The sequence below is a fragment of the Diabrotica undecimpunctata genome, chromosome 1 (assembly GCF_040954645.1).
Source record: "Diabrotica undecimpunctata isolate CICGRU chromosome 1, icDiaUnde3, whole genome shotgun sequence".
Classification (NCBI taxonomy): Eukaryota; Metazoa; Arthropoda; class Insecta; order Coleoptera; family Chrysomelidae; genus Diabrotica; species Diabrotica undecimpunctata.
Window position 1 is genome coordinate 163,813,746 of NC_092803.1, and position 22,247 is coordinate 163,835,992.

The 22,247-nt window shown below is 32.2% G+C and overlaps 2 protein-coding genes across 4 annotated transcripts in view; one reads left to right on the forward strand and one right to left on the reverse strand.

Moving 5' to 3' along the window:
• The window catches only part of MICU1 (Mitochondrial calcium uptake 1), a 77,804-nt gene extending 76,081 nt beyond the window's left edge, over positions 1-1,723 (reverse strand). The window contains exon 1 of one of the 2 annotated variants that reach the window (XM_072520389.1): positions 1,288-1,723. In XM_072520389.1, coding sequence (XP_072376490.1) covers positions 1,288-1,523 — 236 coding nt within the window. In that variant the 5' untranslated portion in view covers positions 1,524-1,723. The remainder of the gene's footprint in view (positions 1-1,287) is intronic. The other variant, XM_072520390.1, reaches the window with a different exon arrangement.
• A 161-nt stretch (positions 1,724-1,884) lies between these two features.
• LOC140432476 (dnaJ homolog subfamily C member 10-like) overlaps positions 1,885-22,247 on the forward strand; it is a 36,277-nt gene continuing 15,914 nt past the window's right edge. For both annotated transcript variants that reach the window (XM_072520387.1, XM_072520386.1), the window contains exons 1-10: positions 1,885-2,262; positions 5,379-5,538; positions 9,017-9,230; positions 9,432-9,646; positions 14,410-14,625; positions 16,123-16,347; positions 16,458-16,584; positions 17,547-17,759; positions 17,913-18,185; positions 21,189-21,325. In XM_072520387.1, coding sequence (XP_072376488.1) covers positions 2,246-2,262; positions 5,379-5,538; positions 9,017-9,230; positions 9,432-9,646; positions 14,410-14,625; positions 16,123-16,347; positions 16,458-16,584; positions 17,547-17,759; positions 17,913-18,185; positions 21,189-21,325 — 1,797 coding nt within the window. In that variant the 5' untranslated portion in view covers positions 1,885-2,245. The remainder of the gene's footprint in view (positions 2,263-5,378; positions 5,539-9,016; positions 9,231-9,431; positions 9,647-14,409; positions 14,626-16,122; positions 16,348-16,457; positions 16,585-17,546; positions 17,760-17,912; positions 18,186-21,188; positions 21,326-22,247) is intronic.

Sequence of the window (22,247 nt, forward strand, 5' to 3'; positions counted from 1 at the left end):
ATATAGTGAGTGACTCTAAAATATTCAGCTCACTTTTAACGTTAAAATTCTGAATTTTTTCCAGTTTTTTCCTGTTAAAAAGTTTTATTGCACTCCAGTATCGCTAAAAAATTCCTAGTCCATAGATCGCAAATAATTAGAAAGGCAGATAAGTAGATCTCGAGTCCGATTAAGTTGGTCACCACTGTTATAGGTCAAAATAAAGAATACAGACATCTTAGGAGCTGAGCAATTGATCACAAAAGTTGATATATGTAATATATTTGTTTTATTTTGTTATAGAAGCCATTTGTTATATCGCAGTCACATTGCAGTCATTGCAGATAGTACAAGATCCCACTACAGGATCAAGACGTTCATAACATAGTTCACCAAACTCACATTTATACATACATTTAAAATTAGAAGAATAAATTGATAATAGGTTGCCAGTTAAAAAGTGGCTGCAAATATTTTTAATTAAATTAATAGTAATTAATTTTTGACAAAAACTTTATTTCATTCATTTATTTTTTAAATAAAATAAGCTGCTCATAACATATATGCATGTTTTTTATATCAAATTAAAGCTATTTTTTTCTTAATATGATGAAATATGGTTGCCTGAGAAAAAATGGGTTGCAAATTAGGGTTGTCAGCTGTTAAAAATGCAAGGTATCAAAGATAATTTAAAATAGAGTTTAGGCGCATTGACACTAGTTTGACAAATAATAATATATATATTATTATATATCTACCGACGCATGATTTAAAAATTTACACAACTGACACTTCAAACCAGTAGCATTGAGCACTAGCTGTCTTTTATTATATCTTTAATACCTCGCATTTTTAACAGCTGGAAACTCTAATGTACGACCATTTTTTCTCAGGCAAACTTATATGATCATGTTAAGAAAAAAATAAGCTTTAATGTGATATATAAAAACATGCATATATGTCATGAGCAGAGTATTGTATTAAAAAAATAATTAACAAAATACAATTTTTGCTACTTTTTGATTGGCATCCTATTATCAATTTATCCTCCTAATTTTAAATGTATGTACAAATGTGAGTTTGATTTACATTATGAACATAACGATCCTGCAGTGAGATCTTAGGCTAAGATATATTTGGCTTATTTCTTATTAGTAACTAGGTTGACATTATGTTACAAGGTACCTTTTGGTATTATGATTATTTCATCTGATACCTTTTGGTATTATGATTATTTGACCTATTTTGTATAAAATATATCTAGGTCATTAATTATTTCCAATAAACTTAAATATGTAAAGTACTTACCAAACCCAATCTATCATAGGAAGTAGAAACATTGTAAATAAGAATGTGTAATAAATTTTGGTTATTGTAGGTTCTTTTTCGCGTTTATGGCCAAAATCTTTATAATATCGTTTTTGGTCATACTTAAAATCTTGTATATGTAAAATGGCAATTGTATTAGGAGCATTACGATATGTTTGCATATACGACCGATATCCAGTAGAACCAAAGCGAGCCAGTAATTTTAGATAGCTCATAATTTATGATTTTTTGCAAAACTTAAAAATAGAAAGAGCACTTATCAGTTGTGGAAATTGGTGACAACTATTTTAGCATATTAACAAATTATACCGTTAACTGCAGCAAGTATTATTGTATTCTATAATATTGTAAAAACCGTTTCATTTTATATTAATTTAAGTTTCAAGATTCAAATGGAATCTATAATTAAAATTGTCACAAATGTCGTCAATGTCAAACAAATGTCAAATAATGACATGAATAATGACAAAACTGTTGAGATTGTCATTACACTTCTTCATTTCCAGGTCTTTTTTCTTTTTTCAAAACACAATTTTTTTAATAACGTTAACTACTTAGATAAAGTAACACCACATTGGAAAATATTTCAAACACTCTTTCTAGATTTTGTGGAGGTTGTGTTATATCATAATTATATTAAGTGTTATGAAATAATTCTGTTTTTTGATTCGTAATTTATATGGACCTCGACATTATTTTATACAGTTACAATTTTCTACAAAACAGCTGAGAATGACGTGGTTTTGATGTAAAACCTGCAATACGTGTACCGGTGTAAATGTAAATCCTGCACGTGAAATACAAAAGTTTTATGTTATGATTTGAACATTGTAACATCAAATCTTAATTTTTTTAAATAATAACGGTTACTAAACATTGATAAGACAAAACCGGTTATTTAAATATTTGTTTGTTATTAATTTCAGGTATATAAACAATGAAGAAATATTTAGGGTAAGTTATTGGTTTTATAGATATATTTGCATTATTTTATATAACATTTTTTCAATTTACAGGTTTTGATATTTTTAAATAAAGATGGGGATAAACAATTTTATGTATATTAATCTTTACTATTGCTTAACTTACGAACAATCTAGTGATTACATCGTTTTAAACGAGTGTAGGCGGTAGAAAGTAGTATAATTTTTATTATTTGTAAAACTTGGCAAGGCAAATTTTAACTTTTACAATACTCAGTACCAGTAATGTTCTCCGCTATATTACAGACATAGTCTACAAATATGATTTCGGCACCATGAAAACTCATTATAAAAGCCATTAAATAATTTAAATACATAGTTTAAGCATGTGACAATGTTATTTATATATTAAAAGACATTGGGTGAAATATATAAAGTTCATTTGACCTCTTCCCTATTCTTAATTATTAGCATAAAAGTTTCCAAACAAAATAAATATTATGATTTTTATAATTTAGGTAGATAGATTTGTTCTGGATAGTTTTTGATATATGGTGGTAGATTGATTTCTATTAAATTAAGTAAATAGGAATAAAATTGAATGGATGAATTAGTAACAAAACTAGTTTGATAAAATAAACAAAACTATAGTTAAATGCAAATTAAACTGAAATCTTATTTTACAATATTTACCAGCAATATCATATTACATGCAAATTGCATGTTACAATTTCAATATCCAATATTAAATTCAATAAATATAAATGTAGTAGGTTTTAAAACATACAAAATAAAAATAAGTGATACTGTAATTATTACTTAATGATATAAAAACAATATATTTACACAAAGACCTCTTTGAACCTACTGTATTAGATCCAAATGGGTCAGGCAAGTCTTTATTGATGACTGACAATCTTAAATGAACTTCAATGTTCTGTTGGTAGGCCATAATTTGTTTTAGTTAAAAGAAATTATTGATTTAACTTTTTCTAAGGAATCTGGACACTGGACATATATATCATTAATTAACTAAAAAATAAAGCATATATCAGCCATTGCTTTGCTTTTTTTTAAGGTGTCAAGTATATATAGTATATTTTGAGAATGCAAAACATTTTATTTCAACAAATCCAAGTATCCCTATTTTCCCCAAACATACTTCTACAATCATCATCATCATTGGTGCTACAAGTTAAGCCTAGTTGAGCCTCAAATTAAGCCTATTTCTTCATTATGATGCCAGTTTGCCATAATACCTATACATTTCATTTCATAAACTATAATTTGTACTCTAATGGTGTCAGTATGTATTGTTATATAGTGTATGTATTTCATAGTGTAAACTTCAATTATAGCCCATAAGAATACTGGCAAATTTAGAAATTACATCATAATTACATTTCATCCAACAATTTTCATTCTCTGTACTGATACCTCTCAAACTCTGTACTGATAACTCAAATAATTTCTTATCAGTTATACATACAGATTAAGTAAATATGGATTAGTGGTTGCTTTTAACACAACTACTTTCTTCTAATGAATACACAGATACAAAGATACCTACAAAATAAGTTTGTTTTCAGTGTTATACTAACATCTTTTTAAACTTTATAGATTGTTCTCCAGAGACATATGTACATATGTATGTATAATACCATACCATTAATACATTTATTAATCTTTCAGTCAGAATATTGAATATTGTATAACCATTTCTCAAAATAGGAAGGAATGTACATTAATTTTTTACTCCTGTGGTTTAACTAGCATCGACAGAACTTCCTAGAAAGCAAAGAATTGGGAGACAATCTCAATCGCCTTATAAGGGCAGTATAGGCTGGCTTGATAAATATCAAATCATAATAATGTTGTAAAAAGATGAAAGTTAATCAGTTTTCAACTAAAAATTGTGAAAACTACAAATATAATGTGCTGTAAAGTTTAAGAGACTGGTACAATGTAGATGAAATTGGATTTTATTTTAAATGCCTGCTATGAAAAAACGTTACTTTCAACTGTAAGACGTGTAATACCATACTTTTCACATGTAATACCGTTTGGTTGCCTTCAAATCATGGAGCAAAATATGAAAACATGTGGTAACTAAGATGTTGTGGTCGTATAAAAAGTTTACTGATCATTCAAGGCAATAATAAAAAATAATGAATGACAGCTGATTTATTTGAGTCATGATTTCATAAAATTGATCACAAATTAGTTAAATGAAAAAAATTATTCTGTTTCTAAAAAATCTACTATAAATCCAGAAGTTTTAGTGCACAAGTAAAATGGATATTCCTTTCTGTAAACACAGCATTCAAATTATAGTCTTTGGACTAAGGGATTATTCTGGGTTTCAAACAGAATTATAATAAAAAAAGTTGTATTATAGATTGGTACAGTGAAGTTTTTATAAACGTTTGTGTGTTGTTTTATGCCTTTCTTCAGTTCTAGTTGTGGGTTTTTAAACAAACAGTATAATAAACAGTATATTTATATATTATAAACAGTATTCTTCTTTACTTTTTATGAGGTGTGGGGAACATCATGGATGATAATCAATTTGGTACTAACAGATTTAGATTCCAATTTTAGAGAATTTTATAATATTCACCACAATTCTTGTGGCGATCTAATACAATATCGTTCAGAATTATGATTTCATATCCACTGTTACATTGTTTCTCTCTATGTTCTTTTTTATACTTTTTTTGTGCTGTCACCCACAAAGTCATACTTCTTTAAAATACTTCCTTTCGTTTGTAATGTAATAATTGAAAGTATTGTAGAATGTACTGCTTTAACATAAAACCTGCTGTCATGACAATATAAATTTTGTAGGGATTTATTTGTCTTAATTTTGATGTATAGTTTTAATTTTATTGTTGTGACAAAGTTTCCTTGTGTTATACAATAATTTCGGAATAAACCACATATTACGTTTCATTTTCCAGATATATATATATATATATATATATATATATATATATATATATATATATATATATATATATATATATATATATATATATATATATGTGTGTGTTTTTACAATTGGTAAAATTTAAAAATGCTTTTGACTTAAGGACCGAAAAATCACATCACAAATACCTAATTGATTTAATTTTTTTTTATTTGTAGGTTGTTTTTATTATCCTGTACATTTATTTTAATTAGTATCGCAGCAGCTGAAGAAAATGATTATTACAAATTGCTAGGAATTAACAGAGATGCTACTGTTAAAGAAATTAGAAAGGCATTTAAGACATTGGCTGTGAAATTGCATCCTGACAAAAATAAAGTAAGAGAATCTAATATTTTGTGTTTCATGCTATATGTTGAGTCTAGATTGGTATACTATAGATTTTTTTGGGCTACAGATACTGTCTACATTTTACCAAGAAATTCAATACATTTTCATCATCAATTTGTTTAAAATATGTCGCAAAGGTAGCATGGATGAAAAAAAATAATTTTGCAATAGTTATCATATTATGGAAATAATGTTTTCTCGAAGTATGCAAAGTAGACTGTAACCGTTTTACTCTTCTCCAGGTAGTTGTTCATTGTTTCAACTGTTATTTGTTCTCTTGTCCAGAGGGAGCAAACACGCCACCCATCGCACCGACAGCTTTCTCATGCCCAAAATTTCATGCGGGATATACTCGTTCTTTTGAGATGCCTACTATCTCGGGCATCGTCAATCGGCGATACACCAATACGAGATCGTGGATTTTTGTCACGTTATCCTCCGTGGTAGCCGTTTTCTTGGCACCTGAGTGTGACTCATCAAAAACCGACGTGCGACCTCGTTGAAACTTATTGTTAAACCTATTTTTGATATTCGCCGTCTCATTCGTCAAGAGCCAATAAAATATAATTTATTACCGTAAGCGAGACAGATTCTCATGTTACAGATCCCAACTTGTGATTATTTTAAATTCTAATTGTATCGTGTTGATTTTTAAGTTATTATATTGTGTTATATTTATGTTATAGTTATTGTTAAGTTATTTACTGGTCGTGTTATTTTTTAGAGTTTAAATCATGAATGTGTTGCTTGTGTGAGTCCATTTCAAAAGGTGAAAGAAATAATAAGTTAGACTTACTCACAATCAATTTAATTTAACTAATCGGACGACCGGTTTCGCTTTCTATAATATGCAAAGCATCATCAGGTCACGATACAAAGTTAAAATGCTGAAAACAATAATCCCATATTAGGGTGTTGTCTAATAAAGATAAAAAACATAGGTAGGTGATATAAATTATATAAATTACAGTAATTAATATAAGTAATAGAGTATAATAGAATACAGTAGAATAGAATATAAGTAATACAGTAATATAATTACTGTAATTTATATAATTTATATCACCTACCTATGTTTTTTATCTTTATTAGACAACACCCTAATATGGGATTATTGTTTTCAGCATTTTAACTTTGTATCGTGACCTGATGATGCTTTGCATATTATAGAAAGCGAAACCGGTCGTCCGATTAGTTAAATTAAATTGATTGTGAGTAAGTCTAACTTATTATTTCTTTCACCTTTTTAGAGTTTAGTTTAATTGTGATATAATGATTAAATTTCAAGAAATTCTTACACTAACAGTTTCAAAAGTAAATATTTTTAAAAATCATATGATACATAGGTCGTACATTAGTACGACCCTGTTTGGCTTACACGTGGTTCTGTTGACGACTGGGAATTTGTAGAATGAATAGGGTTTAGTCCGATTCGGCTGAAATTTTGACATAGCTGTCTACGAAAAATTTCTAGATAGTAAATTTCTCTTGAGATAGTGGCGCCATCGGGCGGTGGAGCTAAGTAGTTATCGGATCGCCGTCGTATATTAGATAGCGTTCATTAAAATAAATTTATGTTAACATTTTTCAAATGTGAGTTTAAAGAAGGCTGGATTTGCTCACCAAATAATCCAAATGTTGGACGGTTATCACCTTTGCTATGATGATTTAAATGGTATGTTAAAGAATGAAGAGTTTCGTGCCGTCTAATCGAATTGTAACTAATTATTCGTGATATGGTCGATCTAACCATTCATGGAATGATCGAGAAATAAAACATTTCATTTCACTCTTCCCAGAAATTTTAATCCCAAACCTGAACGATGATGCCACCTGAACCTGAATGCCACTTGCGCTCGACATATCGGCTTTATAGTTTTCAAGTACATATGAAAATGCAACTATGCAAATAAAGCTAGACGAAAGGGGACACCATTTTGTTATTGAAAGGATACAGTTGATTTGTTGCTAATTCGTTCTACAAATTGATGATTCAAATATTTTTTGAGTGTTTTGTGGTGGGGATAGGATAGTTCGTCAGATCGTGATTATGATACATCATTGGAAAGAAGAGGGGGTAGAGAATATTTTGAGTCAGAAAAAACGCAAACTTCGCGGCATTGCCAAAAGAGCATTACATCATATCTCGAACCTCTGCTCTAGTAGACATTTTAAAAAAATTAGAATGGAACAAGGGTATAAACATCAACGGACCATACTTAAACCATTTTATATTTGCAGATGACACAGTTTTAATAGCAGATAATATCCAAGAACTAAATGAAATGTTACAACAATTAAATGGAGTTTCTGGACCGGTAAGTTTAAAAATGAACTACAGTAAAACAGAAATAATACCACCAGGGCCAAACAAATATAACAATACTAAACTATACCATAGAAATTTTTCAACACTATGTGTACCTGGGACAGATTCTAAGGGCCAGAAGATAAAGGGAAGTTGCCAGGAATCGACAGGAGTGGCGACTTCTTTTTGAGCAGGAGAAGATCCACAACGGATTGTCGAGCCTCTTATGATGATGATGATGTGCACTTGGGAAATCATAAATCAAGATGACACCGTAGGCTTTACCAGGAAATCTGCTAAAACAATGAAACGAAACATACTTGGAATATCACTAAGATTAGATTAGAAATATTGAGATAAGGCGTAGAATTAAGATCGAGGATATCATGGAAGAAATTACAAAAATTAAATTACGCTGGGCCGGAACATAGCCGGATATGATGATAACTGGTGGACATGGAGAATCCTAGAATGGAAACCAAGGGGGGCGAAACGAATCATAGGAAGACTTAGAAGAGACGGGTAGATGACATAAGAGCAGTGGTAGGCAAACAGTGGATTAAATTGGCGCAAGATAGGGTGGGAAGCAATTGGTAGAGACCTACATTCATCAGTGAATGGAAAATGGTTGACGAAGAGAAGAGAGGTTTTCCTAGTTGGTTCTGCCCCCCTTCTTATAAATTGGTAGAATAATAAGATTATTTTTTCAATCTTTTCGTGTATTATTTTCCTTCAGTGTTCCCGTTTTTAATTCGTTTTCTTGTTTTGAAACGATCTAGTTTGCTTTTGGTTTTTTATTATTTTCTTAATTCCAAGTAAGCTGTGAGTTAACTTATTGTGAAAAACTAAGTAAATTTTCTATTTTATAATTCCTTAGAGAATGTACAATCTCAAACTATGGCAAAATAATTATTTGCAGATGTCACATTGAATGAATAGTAGCATGGTGAGGAATTATCACAGTTATGTACTAAGTGGTATTTATTATTATTAACTAATCAATATTATTATTATTTACTGTCATTAGTGCTGGTCAATAATAATGACTCATAGTTCACTTAACACTAAAACATTCTGTTGACTATTACTAAAAAATATCACTCATAACACTCCTTGCATAATTCTTTTAGATTACATTAAAAAAATTAATACTTTTAGGATGATGAAAATGCAGATAAAAACTTTATTCTGTTAGCTAGAGCTTATGAAGTATTGAAAGATCCTGATTCCAGGAAACATTATGATCTTTATGGAGAACAGACACCCTCAACACAATTTAAGAAAAAGTATCATAGTTACAGTTACTATCATGATCAGTTTGGTATCTATGATGACGATCCAATCATTGTTACTCTCAGTAGATACGATTATGGTACGTTTATATTAATTTTTTAAAATAATTGAAATAGAAGCTGAATGGCATATATCCATCTCCACCATCAATCAATTTATTTATTTCGTAATATATATGTGTAGTATAATATGTATATTTATGTATTTTTAAGTTATTTACTTTAAAATGTGTAAATTACGTCAGATCAACTTAATTCCATATTACAATTGTGTATTTTAGAGGTAAATATTTTGGACACCAACCAAGCCTGGTTCGTAAACTTTTATTCTCCTAACTGCCATCATTGTCACGACTTGGCGCCAACATGGCGAAAACTTGCACAGGAATTGGAAGGAGTAATTCGAATTGCTGCCGTGAACTGTGAGGATGACTATAAACTCTGCCATCAGCTTAATATACGAGCATATCCTACTTTGTTGTACTACGAGAAAGAGGTATGCATTATTCTTTTTAATAAATATTTTTAGTATTTTAAAAAGTTATTATTAAATGTTATTGGCGATCTTATCAAATTAAGTAGAATTTGCTGTTATGGCTTAAGGGCAGCTTCTCTTCACTATGGGAGGTGATATATTAATACCTACTTTGAAAAACTGATAAATTTTACTGAAACAATATCAATTGTATTATTTCTGGTATTTTTAATTAACTTTTATATCTATTATATAATATTATATCAGACAATATGCTGCTAATATACCTCCCAATAGTCTTCAGACGTACGACGTGCGCTATTCTCATTCGCATGAGGTGCATCTTATAGGTAAAACTCGCAATTAGTGTTAGTAGATAAAAAAAAGCAATTGCGAATTTATGACAAATCAAAACTGATTATATTTGTTGAGCACCACACAATACATAATGTAAAATTGAACATATTATTGACTAAGAAATGTTCAGACCTGAAATTTGTTTATTTAACGGGAAAACCCCATTGCAGTATACAGGATGTTTCAAAAAAGGATAGGTAAAAAACTGGAAAATGGGGTTTGCTTAGTAAAAAAATTTTGTAACGCCATCCGTTTCCAAGATAAAGGGCGTTGAAGAAAACAAAATTTACACAGTTTTTACGATATTGTCGAAACTATGTTTAAGTTCACTTGGAATTTTGATTAATAATTCTATCCTTAAAAAAGTTATGTTGATTAAGACTTGGTACTCTATGAGAGTCAGATATAAAAACAAATTCATTGGATGTATCAGCTTCCAAAACATATTCGTATAAAATTTAATTACAATGTTGCCAGTAGCAAAATCATGAAAAAAATATTTTTTTTCTTGAACGCCCTTTATCTTGAAAACGGATGGTGTTACAAAAAATTTTCAATAAGCAAACCCCAATTATAATTAACAAAACAAAAGATAATAATAAATAATAAATTTACTTTATAATATCACATACCGTTTCCGTTTCCTATATAATATTTTAAAGACTCAATGCATGAATTTGTATTAAGGTAGTGTAATACTCTGTCCATTGGCACATTTTTACCATAATAATTTGTATTGTGATAGGTAGTGTAAAATGTATTTGTATTTCTAAGTTGCTTGGAAAGTACACACAGATTAACGGCATGTAAAAGATTAGGACAGCTGACTTGGCCTCAAATTAATTTGAATATAAAACATGTATAATACATTGATCTTCGAGATTCTAAAGTAAAGGTATACATGTGTCTGTCTAGGTATATTAAATCGATATGATCAGAAACGAATAAATCTATGCTGAATGTTTTCAATCAAATTTTTATGTACCTCATAATTGGGGGACCACGCAACTGAAGAATACTCTAAGGGAGATCTTACTAATGTCTAATACAACACTTTAACTGCTGGGCATGATCACTTTTAAATTACGAATGATAAACTCCAACATCTTAGCTGGTTTCACCGATATTGTATTAATGTGATCAATGAATCGGAGATGACACTTTAGTATTTAGCTATTAATGATTTTCCGAACACCACATAGAGCCACCATAGAACATTTAAATCATCCTGGATCAAATCAATATCGAATATTATATTAACTTTTCCAAGGAGTTTGAGATAATCTACAAACATTAACGTATCTGTATATTTTAATTTATTTGTTAAGTCATTAATAAACAAACAAAACAACAAGGGGAACAGTCACCCCCTGTGGCACACCAGAAGTAACCTCAATAGCATCAGAGCAATAGTTTCCAATTTTTAGTTTTTGAATACGTCCGCTCAAAAAGTCCATGAGCCATATGACTATCAAGGATAAAAAACTATAAAGTTGTTGGAATTCTGGTCATCTTGAGAGGGCAGAAGAATATTAAAAATGAAATATTTAAGTAAGCACTAGTTACTTTTTACAAACTTACTTACTTTATCGTGTCCGGACATGTCATTCATAAAATTTCGGCCCAGTATCGGGCTACATCGGTTCCATCTTTGTTGGCGAGCCACAAATCTTCGAAGGTACATCGATGAGCTCAGTTTCTGCATGTAAGAAGATGTTCCATATTCTGTGTTTCTTCACAGTCACAGTTCACATCATCTTGGTCTATTTGTCCCCATTTTGCCATGTTTGATTTTACCGGAGCGACTCCCGTTCTTATCATATTCATAGTTTTCCATGTTTTAAAGACTAGGGACTGGCTGGTCATTGAACCTGGGGAATGGGAAAATACTCAGGCGGTTCATCCTGCACTGTTCCAAGGAAGCTTTTCCTGGATTTTAGTCGCTTTCGTGGTGTTCGAGCTTTGTATAGGACATGCCGCTCGTCCGCAATCTGTTTAATTTTCTCTATGTGCTCTGCAACGCCTCTGCGTGTTGAGGGTTCTGCAAAACCGGCTTCTTTATATAGATTTGAGAGTGACGTTGGTTTCATGCACCCCATTACTATCCTGCATGTCTCATTTAGCGCAGTATCAACTTGTTTGGTGTTGGCAGATTTGCTCCAAATGGGGCATGCATATTCAGAAGTTGAGAAACACAGTGCCTGTGCCGTTGTTCTTAAAACGCCAGGACGTGCACCCCATTTACTTCCCGTTAGTTTTCTGAGTATGCTGTTCCTAGTTGTTACTTTCCCTCTCGTTGTTATTCAATGTTGTCTGTAGGTGAGAGACCGGTCCAGAGTTACTCCAAGATATATAGGTTGGTTTGTGTGTTCTAATGTATTATCATTACACGCAATTTGGAGTTTTCGCTTGGCTTCCTTTGAGCGAAGGTAGAAAGCGGAGACTTTAGTTTTAGAGGGATTGGGTCTCAGGGAATTCTGCAGGTAGTACGCTGTCATTGTTTTTAAGGCAGTTTCGAGTTTCTCCTCCACTTCTTCAAAACTATTTCCTTGAGCACATATTACAAGATCGTCAGCATAGAGGAAGTGCTTGGTTTTGGTCGGCGTAGGTTGGTCGTTTGTGTATATATTGAAGAGCATTGGTGCTAAAACACTTCCCTGTGGGAGGCTGTTTTTTTGGACTCTCCACCTACTTACTTTACCCTCCAGCATAACGAAAAAACGTCTGTTTTGCAGTAAGGAATATACGACCTTAACCAGATGGTGGTCATTGAGAGTGTCGTATAATTTGCGGAGCAATGTTTTGTGCCTTACTGCATCATAGGCTGCTGTCAAATCTGTCAATCGATTTTTACAAACGAATAGCATCTACCTGACATGATCATCAAAGGCCTCAACAGTTTTGGTTAGATATACTAGTATAGGAAAAGTCAAACAATAAAGGTTGTACGCAATTTTACCCTTGTTGCCCTAATTTAAATTTTAAAAAATATATAGGAAATATTCAGATTATTATTCATAATTAGATTTGGTGAGGTTGGAAATTGTAACTAACGTGTCATATTATTGGAATCAATCTCTAGGTTAAACATGATACACTGATATTTCTAATATAATAAGATATTTCTATGGATCTAATCTTTGTATCATGTAGAGTAAATATAATGTGAAAATATTATTTTAAAATTATAATCTGGAAAAACGAAATACAGATATATTTTAGACATTTATTTCTTAAGCAGTTTTTCTCCTAGTTTGTGGTCTGTGTTCTTTGGCTGACAATGCAAATGTGTGAACATAAAAACAATAATATTGAAATTCTGGGAGCAAAATGAAATATTGAATTATGACCTCTTTACCTTATTTTGGAATAAAATTCCGTAAAACATATGTTTTACTTTTTATAGCAATGCTTAAAAATGAAACTCAAAGTTATATTTGCAAAATATTAATAACAATATGAAGACAATACAAATATATATTACAGTGGTACAATTATGAATTAGTGGTGCACAATTGCAATTAGTAATGGGTTTTACAGATCCACGGTCTTTTATTAGGTGGAGAACATAAAGGTGCATTCTTTTTTGTCAGTTGAGAAACTCTGCTGACAGTAGAAATACTAAGCTTCAAAGCTAATGCAACTCTCTAAAACAGTGTTTTTAGTATACATAATTGTATTATCTGTTCTAAAATACTTCATAAATATATTTAAATAATAATAGACCTACGTGGCTCTCTAATGGCTTCTAGTGGTAATAATCGACCGCCGTTCTCCTTTTCACCCTCAAAATATTCAATTCAATTACGACGGCATTTTTGTTTTAATACAATTCAATCAAAATATCCAACAATTTTAATCAAAATCAAATCGTGAAACTAAAGAAGTTGGTGTCGTAGACAGTTTATATTTTAACCAACTAACAACTATAAACACAAATCTTACATAACCTTCTATAGGACAATGTATGTTTTTTGTTTGGTGATAAGACTTAGCTCTTTTTTTTCGAGACTTTGCTTCAAGAAATACAGAAACCTTTTCCTCGCAGCACCGCTCACGCTCGCTGGCTGGTCCTTGCTGAACTTCATCACAGTTTTCTAGATTTTCAGTAGTTTCTCTTCGCATTCTGAAGTATGAACTATAGTGGGATTCAGTTCTATACTTTTCGGATGACTGAGGCTGTTTTGTCCCCTTCCTTGTTTATTTGTTCCTAATCCAATCTTATCCCACGGGAAGCTAAGAATTTGATGCTCTATTTAGACTGAGCCCCGCATGATAAAGGGTTCTTAAGATTTCTTAAAATCTAATGAGTTGTCAAAGATTCAGATCAAATTTTATATGTTATTCGAAATATACATATATTTGTGTACTTATATGTTCATTCACTTAACCAATATTAATTATATTCTATAACATTTTTGTTTCAGTTTCACCTCTACGAAGGATTAGAATATAGAGGAGATAGAACATTGGAAGCTCTTGAGGAACATGTGCTGTCGAAATTGGATGTGAACTTACCAGATATAAGTTCTGATAATTGGACCGAACTTGACACCGGAAATGTTCCATGGCTGCTATTTTTGTGTGGTGATAACCCGGACTGTCCCGAGAAGAAACCTATGCTAAAATTAGGAACGTCCTTGGTAAGCAAAACTACATTATATATTGATTTTGGAATAAATTACTAGTTACAGATTACATTTTTTATTACTTGCTATTTTTATTCACGTTGATGTGGCTATTTCAGTTGTTGGGATTTTGGAACTGTTCAAATAATTCGTCCGCATCTCTATTTTAACATTTTTTTTTTCAGTATATTTTATTCAGGGTAATTCTTTGGGAGTTTTAATTAAACGTTTTAGAGAAACTTTACAGAATTAATATCTGAAAATTCAGGATATCAGGTTTTTGGATATGTCCAATAATTATTCTAAAATATTTAGTACCAAGTTTGTATACACATGTAGTGACTGCCCAAAAACTTACATCGATCAAGCTGGTAGAACCTTTAACAAACGTATAGCAGAACACAAAAGGGCTATCACTAATAGAAAAAAAAAAAAAACAGATTATACGTACGCACTTCACCTTCTAGATCATAATCATTCTTTTAATGGCCAATTTCAAATTCTGCATATCCAAAATAAAGGCTTTAAGCTATCTTTATTAGATAGAAATTAATGAATTAAAAAATACAGATATAATTCTGAATGGCCAACTCAAAACAAACATCTCTTCCCTCCTCAATGTATTCAGCTAAAGATTATAAAGTGTAGATGCATAGTAAAAATTCATCACTATTACCCGGAGAGAATACAAACCTAGAGAGAACAACCCCTAGAGAGAAAATAAAGGAAAGAAAGAGGACAGTTCGTAGCTCTACCAATTCAGACTAACACAAAGCACTGTGTAGGCCTTACCACCGCGACATCTTACTAAAAAATTCAATAAAAAATATAAAAAAAGCCTCGGTCAACAAAAAAAAAAAATCAAAAAATTACTAACAAAAACCGGCGCAAGCCACCCAAAAAAATTAATCAAACCCAAAAAACCGGGCACGTAGGGCCCAAATTCTTAAGCACCATCCGAACTAGGCGTCAGCCCATAGCGGAGGCTTGAGGTCCAAGCAAGCAATTTCAGTTCCGAGGATAAGTCACATGAGGATCACAGGAATATAGCTGTAGGAAACCATGTTGGAGTTCTAGTACCCTGGACTCCCACATAAAGAGCATTTAACTTATAGTTGTGCCCCTATCACGCATCAGAGTGCTATCCGAAAGGGATGGTCTGGAGCATTGGAGCAAGGTAGAGTGACTCCTGTTTTACTCGAGTTAATACACCTCGCGCCAATTAATTAAACTGAATGATTTACACCCGAACGTAATTATAAGGGGTGAACATGTCTCACAGGCTGGGTTTAATTAAATTGCTTGCTTGCTTGCTTGAAATTCATCACTTGAGATTTTACTCTGCCGAAGCAGCTTAGTGATAATAAATTATAAGTAAGTTTGTAGAAGTATTGAAAACAAAAGTTTTCAGTATTATATTGTTAGATAAAATGAACTTTCATCAAGTAACGGTCGAATTCATTACATAATTATTTTAAATTATTTAGTTGTTTATCTGATTTATATTTATAGGAAGGACTGGTATCTGTTGGGGTAATTCGAGAAGAATCATTATGTGAAAAATTATCGAGCGACTATAAAAATAATCCAATGGTACTATTACAACCAGCCAAATCAGACTCCGATGGTCCTAGTCCTTTAAAAATGCACGTTATTGAAGAATACGGATCAAACACACTGGAGACTATTTTATCAAAATTGCCCGATCCGGAAACAGTTGATGAAGATCAGTTTAAGGTAATTAAGTTCAATATATTTAAAAATAAAATAGATGGTTTAGGTTTGATTTTATTACAGCGTACCACAATTCGCTGATATGCATATTTCTGTATTTTTTTTTCTTACAGAAAATAAAAACTGGACTGGAAAATGAATCTGAATCGCCGTGGTTGTTTTGCTTCTATTTAGGAGCTGCCACTCAACTAAATTTACAACTCAAACGGCTTCCTCAACTAATACCTAACATAAAAGTTGGTAAGTGTTTGCATTTTTGTTACAATAGTATATTCGCCAATAAACATCGCCTAGAAACATTTTAAATTTATTGTTGTCAACCGTACTATGGATTGTTAAAAAACAAGAGTGGAATTATGTTGCCTGATTGGTTGTGATTGATTTGAAACAAGTGAAATGCAGTTAAATTGGGATAATAAAAACGTATATATCATTTGCAATTGAGGCTATACTGTCAATTTTGCTTATTTCTTTGTTTTATATTTTTTGTTTTGATTTCAACTTTCTATATTTATATATTAATCAGTTCTTATTACATCTAAATTGTAAACTAAGTACGGACGCAAATTGCTATCAGGTTATGTTTTAATTAACATAACGACGATGTCAGAACGACACTGTACAAAGATCTGCAAATCTAACAATTTTCTGTCTTCTGTGGTCGTCATGTCATACCAAGTTCTTAGATTATGAAACCAGGAAATACGTCGTCTTCCGAGACCTCTTTTGTCAAACATTTTACCTTCAATAACTAAGTGAACCATTATTTCTCATAATATAATATGTCCACAGTGTTCACCATGTTTTGATGACATGTCCCCGTCAGGCGTGAGACATCAGACAGTGTAGGATCGAAAACAAACTCATGAGAGAGAAAGACCTTGATTTTAACCAAAATTTTCTCTACAGGGTGAACACAATACGTAAGCGCCAACTGCCTTGGATGGCAGATGATACACAGGGTTGTCTTCTACTTAGCGAATTGCAGATATTTGTATATGGAAGATACAGATATTTTAAGTACTTTGGCAGTTTAGAGACCTATAGTGTCTATCTAGGATAGATGGTATTGCTTATCGTGTCCATTTCGAATGGGAAATTTGGTGCTAGCCTTTCATCTTTGTGAAAATGAATATTTCGAACAACAAATGTATTATTCCCAATAACAGCTTTCAATAAATGATTATGTTTTGTGTTTTCAGGTTTAATTCATTGTGGACGAAATTCTGCATTGTGTTCAAGTGTACATATCGTAAGATATCCATCGTGGGGGGTTTTAAAAGCTGGTGGAGCTTTTGAGTTACATCATGGACGTGATGTATTGTATGAAGTAGCTAATTTTGCCAAAGAAAGTACCAAATCAAAGAATTTTCATGCTTTATGTGAAGAAGACTTTTACGATATAATAAAAAAAGGTAATTACTTTAAATTACCGCACAATTATATGCACAATTTTAGTAGATAATATTTTCATCTTCTTTTATTACATAACTTCAGTTTTCTGTATGTCAAAAACGTCAACCTTACGTATGTAATTTAATTCTATTATTTTATTGTATTCTTTATAGGCACTCCTTGGTTTATTGACTGGTATGCACCCTGGTGCCCACCCTGTAGAAGATTACTTCCCGTATTAAGAAAAGCGAGCCAAAATTTCGATTCCCAAAAAGTACAATTTGGAACTATCGATTGTACTTCTCATATGAATCTTTGCAGAAGTCAAGGGATCAATTCGTATCCAACATCAATCTTATATAACAATTCCAAAACTCATCATTTCCATGGTTCGCCAGATGCAAGAAGTATTATAGACTATTTAGACGACATGTTAAATCCGACAAGTAAGTAATGTTAGCAATTTTATCCATATGAAATTAGTAAATTTGTGTTAAGTGAGGACGCTTTTTGTACCTCTGAATTTATTTTTTTTATTTATTCGTGAGTTGTCATTTTGAGCTGTTCTTAAGCTCAGTCTAATACCTAAGGATGGCTGTCAGATCTTCGGGGTATGCAGAAAACTTTTCCTGGATTTAAGACGTTTGCGGGCGGGCTGGTTATCATAGAGAGGGTGTGCATGTTGAAGCCTGTCCAATCATTTCGCAATTGTGTCCAATTTTTGTTCGCAGAAATTTATTTTATCTACGCCCATGGCTATCAAATCCTTAGAAGAGTTATACTACGCTTTCTAATTTGCATGTCAAAGACAATGACATGGTTCTCCTACTATCCTTTCCCTTCTCATAAACAAGTCAATAGCTTGTGTGTTTTGTTTATTCACTAATCCTTCACTTCTAAGAACAGATATAATTTTCTCGCTTTCTAAAACCTTCGAAAATCAAGTTTAATAAAAAACTACGAGGAAGTCCCTTTTACCCGAATCGGTCCTAACTCCTAAAGTATAATTAGGGCTAATCTCGTATGAGCCAAAAAATACCCTCTTTAGAGAAAATTTAAGCTCTCATACGAATATCGCAAAGTATTACTTTACTTGTGTACCAGCCTTCGAATTAAACAGATCAACTTAATGGTAAGTCGTTTGTTCAGATCATTTCTTGTAACTCTATTATAGACTATATAATTATAGACTTGAATGTCACTTATGTTTGCCATTATACCTTGGATCTTGCATATCATATCTTGTATCTTTTATCCTGCATATTGTGAGTTGCATATTACACCTTACATCTTACACCCTGCGGTTAATTATATACACCCTACTGCTTGTTGAATTAGATAGATGTACCTATAGTAAGACAACCTTACCTAGAGTAAGACACTGTGCGTGTTTCTGTTGACACAACCGCCGAATTGTTTATTATTATTGAGTGTTGTATCTACCTGACCGGTATGGCATGATTTGTGGCGTACCGGGTAATCGTAGTCCGCAGCGGAGTAACGTAGGGTCATAGCACTAGTTTTCAGTGTCTGTGGTTGTACCTCCCAAGAAGTACCTGTTAGTTTCCGTATTATGTTGTTTCTGGCAGCAACTTTCTGTTTTATGTTATGGTAGTGTTTCTTGTATGTAAGATCCAGGGTTAAACCCAAATATTTTGGTGTAGGGCAATGTTCCAAGAGTGTGCCTTCCCACATAATCTGGAGTTTTCTTGCCTGCTTATTTTTTCGATGAAAGGCGCAGGTTGGTATTTTGATTGAATTTGAGCTTCAGATAATTTTTGTTTAATAGTTCGGAAGTCGTTGGCCTGGACTGCAATGACACAATCATCCGCTTGTATAAATCTCTGCGTGCCTAAGGGTTGATCGTTCCTATAGATGTTAAATAGAGTTGGCACCAAAAGTATTTCTTATAACAGCCCATTTTTTTGTTCTCTAACGACGTCTGCTGCATGGAATTTTTCTTTGGAATTCTACTAAAAATCTACGATTTTGGAGTCAATAGTTTATGAAACGGGTGATTAAAGTCTTTGGTCATATTATAAAGTTTCCCAAGGAGCATATTATGGTTAACTGTGTGGTAGGCAGCTGTAAGATCTGCAAAAACTGCCCTTTTGCGATTTTCGAAACCATCTGCTATTCAGTATTTAAGGTACTTTAAGTATTTGCGGGGTGTTGTTTTTACCATGTCTAGCTTGTTGTGTGATGACAAGAGCTCCAATAGCAGCTGTCAGGCTGTTAGATATTGAGATCATCTCTGCCTTTCCCAGATTTCAAAAAGGCCCCACTTTGGTCTTCCTTAAGATTTTTGACAGTTTATTACATTTAGAGCAATTATTCATTAGTTCTGCTAGCAATTTCCTTGTTATTGTGCCGAATTTCTTTATCATCAATACCAATGCTTTGCCATTTATACATAAGTTGATAGCTTTGTTGATCGCTACCAAGGTAAATGGTCTTGACAGCTCCTCAGTCTATCTTTCTGGATGTTGTTGGATTTTTTCCTTCTAAAACTTTGCTGAGTTCACGATTATCCCACTTTTATTGATCTGGTCAGCTTTACGTTGGCATATCTACTGACCATTTTATAGGATCACAGACCAAACACGTCAATAGTGACCAGGTCTTTCAACTATTTCTCCCCATGTCCAGGTCGTTCATTAATATTCTATTGCTCTCTTTTGGTGTCCTCGGTCTGAGAGATTATTTGTTGTCCTTTGGCGATTGTCTCAAGGCCGAAGAGATTGTTTTCAAAAAGACCGTGATATTCCTCAAATTAAGCAGCATTTTATTGCGGTAACCCTGCTACGGTTTAACAGCTTTCATAAAGTATTTCTATTCGTCTGGGACAAGCCTAATATGGTGGACTTGCAGATCCAGCTGCTTTGGAAAGTCAGTCCGCTGTTTTTAAAATTATATCTTGATATTTTATTTTCTGAGGTCGGGCGGCTGGGTGTATTTGTCATATTATAGGTCGATGTTGTGTTTTTGAGGTGGGTACATATATTGATTTGTTACTTTGATGGGCTATATTATTACTCACAAAGAGAAAGTCTCGGTTATATCCACGTTACTATCTTCTGCTGTTAAAGGATTGGGATAGCTTACTGTCACGACCTCAGAATGAGGGTAGGCAATGTTTTTCAGTAGGTGGCCTTATAGAAAAATGTATGGTGGACCACGAGTCAAAACTGAAACATATATATTGATAATAGTAATAGTATTTATTTAAAATAAATATTGTTTTTACACTTATATTTTCCAAATATGTTTGTAACAAAATTAAGATTAAAACAATATCCAATACAGCCAAAAACAAAAATTATGAAATATTACTTCCATACATATGTAAAACGAGAAGTAAAAGAAGCAAGTGGCAGAAATGAGGTCCAGAATGCCTACGTGGAAGATTCATCTTAAATATTTTATTTTAATTTATCCTTAATTTTCAGTTGTAACTTTGGACCAAGATAACATTGGTTTGTTAATGCGAAAGCCGAAGAAACAGTTGTGGCTTGTGAATTTTCAACATCCCAACTGTGGGGCTTGCCAGAGTTTAGAATCTTCCTGGAGGCAGCTTGCTAAGCAGGTAAATATTAAAATATTAACAAATAAGATCATAGACTGTATATATTAACAAATAAGTTCTGAAAACTGCCTTATTCTACGTTTGATTTGAAAGCGGTGTTTTGTTTTTTTTTATTGACTTACATGACCTACATTTAGGTTAATAATCTAAAAAATATATAATGTGTACATACTTGCATTTATTTACTATGTACCAACCTACTTTTAATGCACTGATATAGTTATTGGACGTGTTGTATGCCTCTAATATTTTAACTTTGATCAGATAAAAGGCATATATCGAGCACAGTTTAATTAAATCTTGCCCAAGTACTTTCGATCCCTAGATCATCTTCAGGGGCATCTGAAATAAGCCAAGAAACGTTTTTTAAAACCAAAGAAATTGATTAACTTCGATAAAAACTCGAAGTTTTATGGTTGAAAAAAGGTTTTTATATGATTAACGTTTATAGACTTACTTCGTCAATTGTGGCCTATCCGGCAAGAACAGGATGTCATAAACATATAAATGTACATTACACTACACTACAAATGGACAAACAAACACTTTAAAATAATTTAAGGAAGGCTACATTAATTGAAGAAGCCGGAGACAGAATGGCTCCTGATCTAACGGAAATGTTGGGGTGACATGTGACAAATGACAACTTGGATGAGCAGTCACAATCATAGATATGTGATCTGCACCTTTTACAATTCTATGAAACTAAGTATTGACCAAAAGTCCAACTGACACTACTATAGGAGGTCACTGATGAAATATAAAATTATATAGAATGTTTTTTAAGTAGATTGAATAATCCAGATCTCACACTCAAACATGTCTGTAATAATTAAGGTGTTAGTTTGAGAGCAACTGAAATAGACGAAAAGTAAGAATGCAAGAAGCGGACTAAACAATATGTTAAACAGTGGGTGGTTGA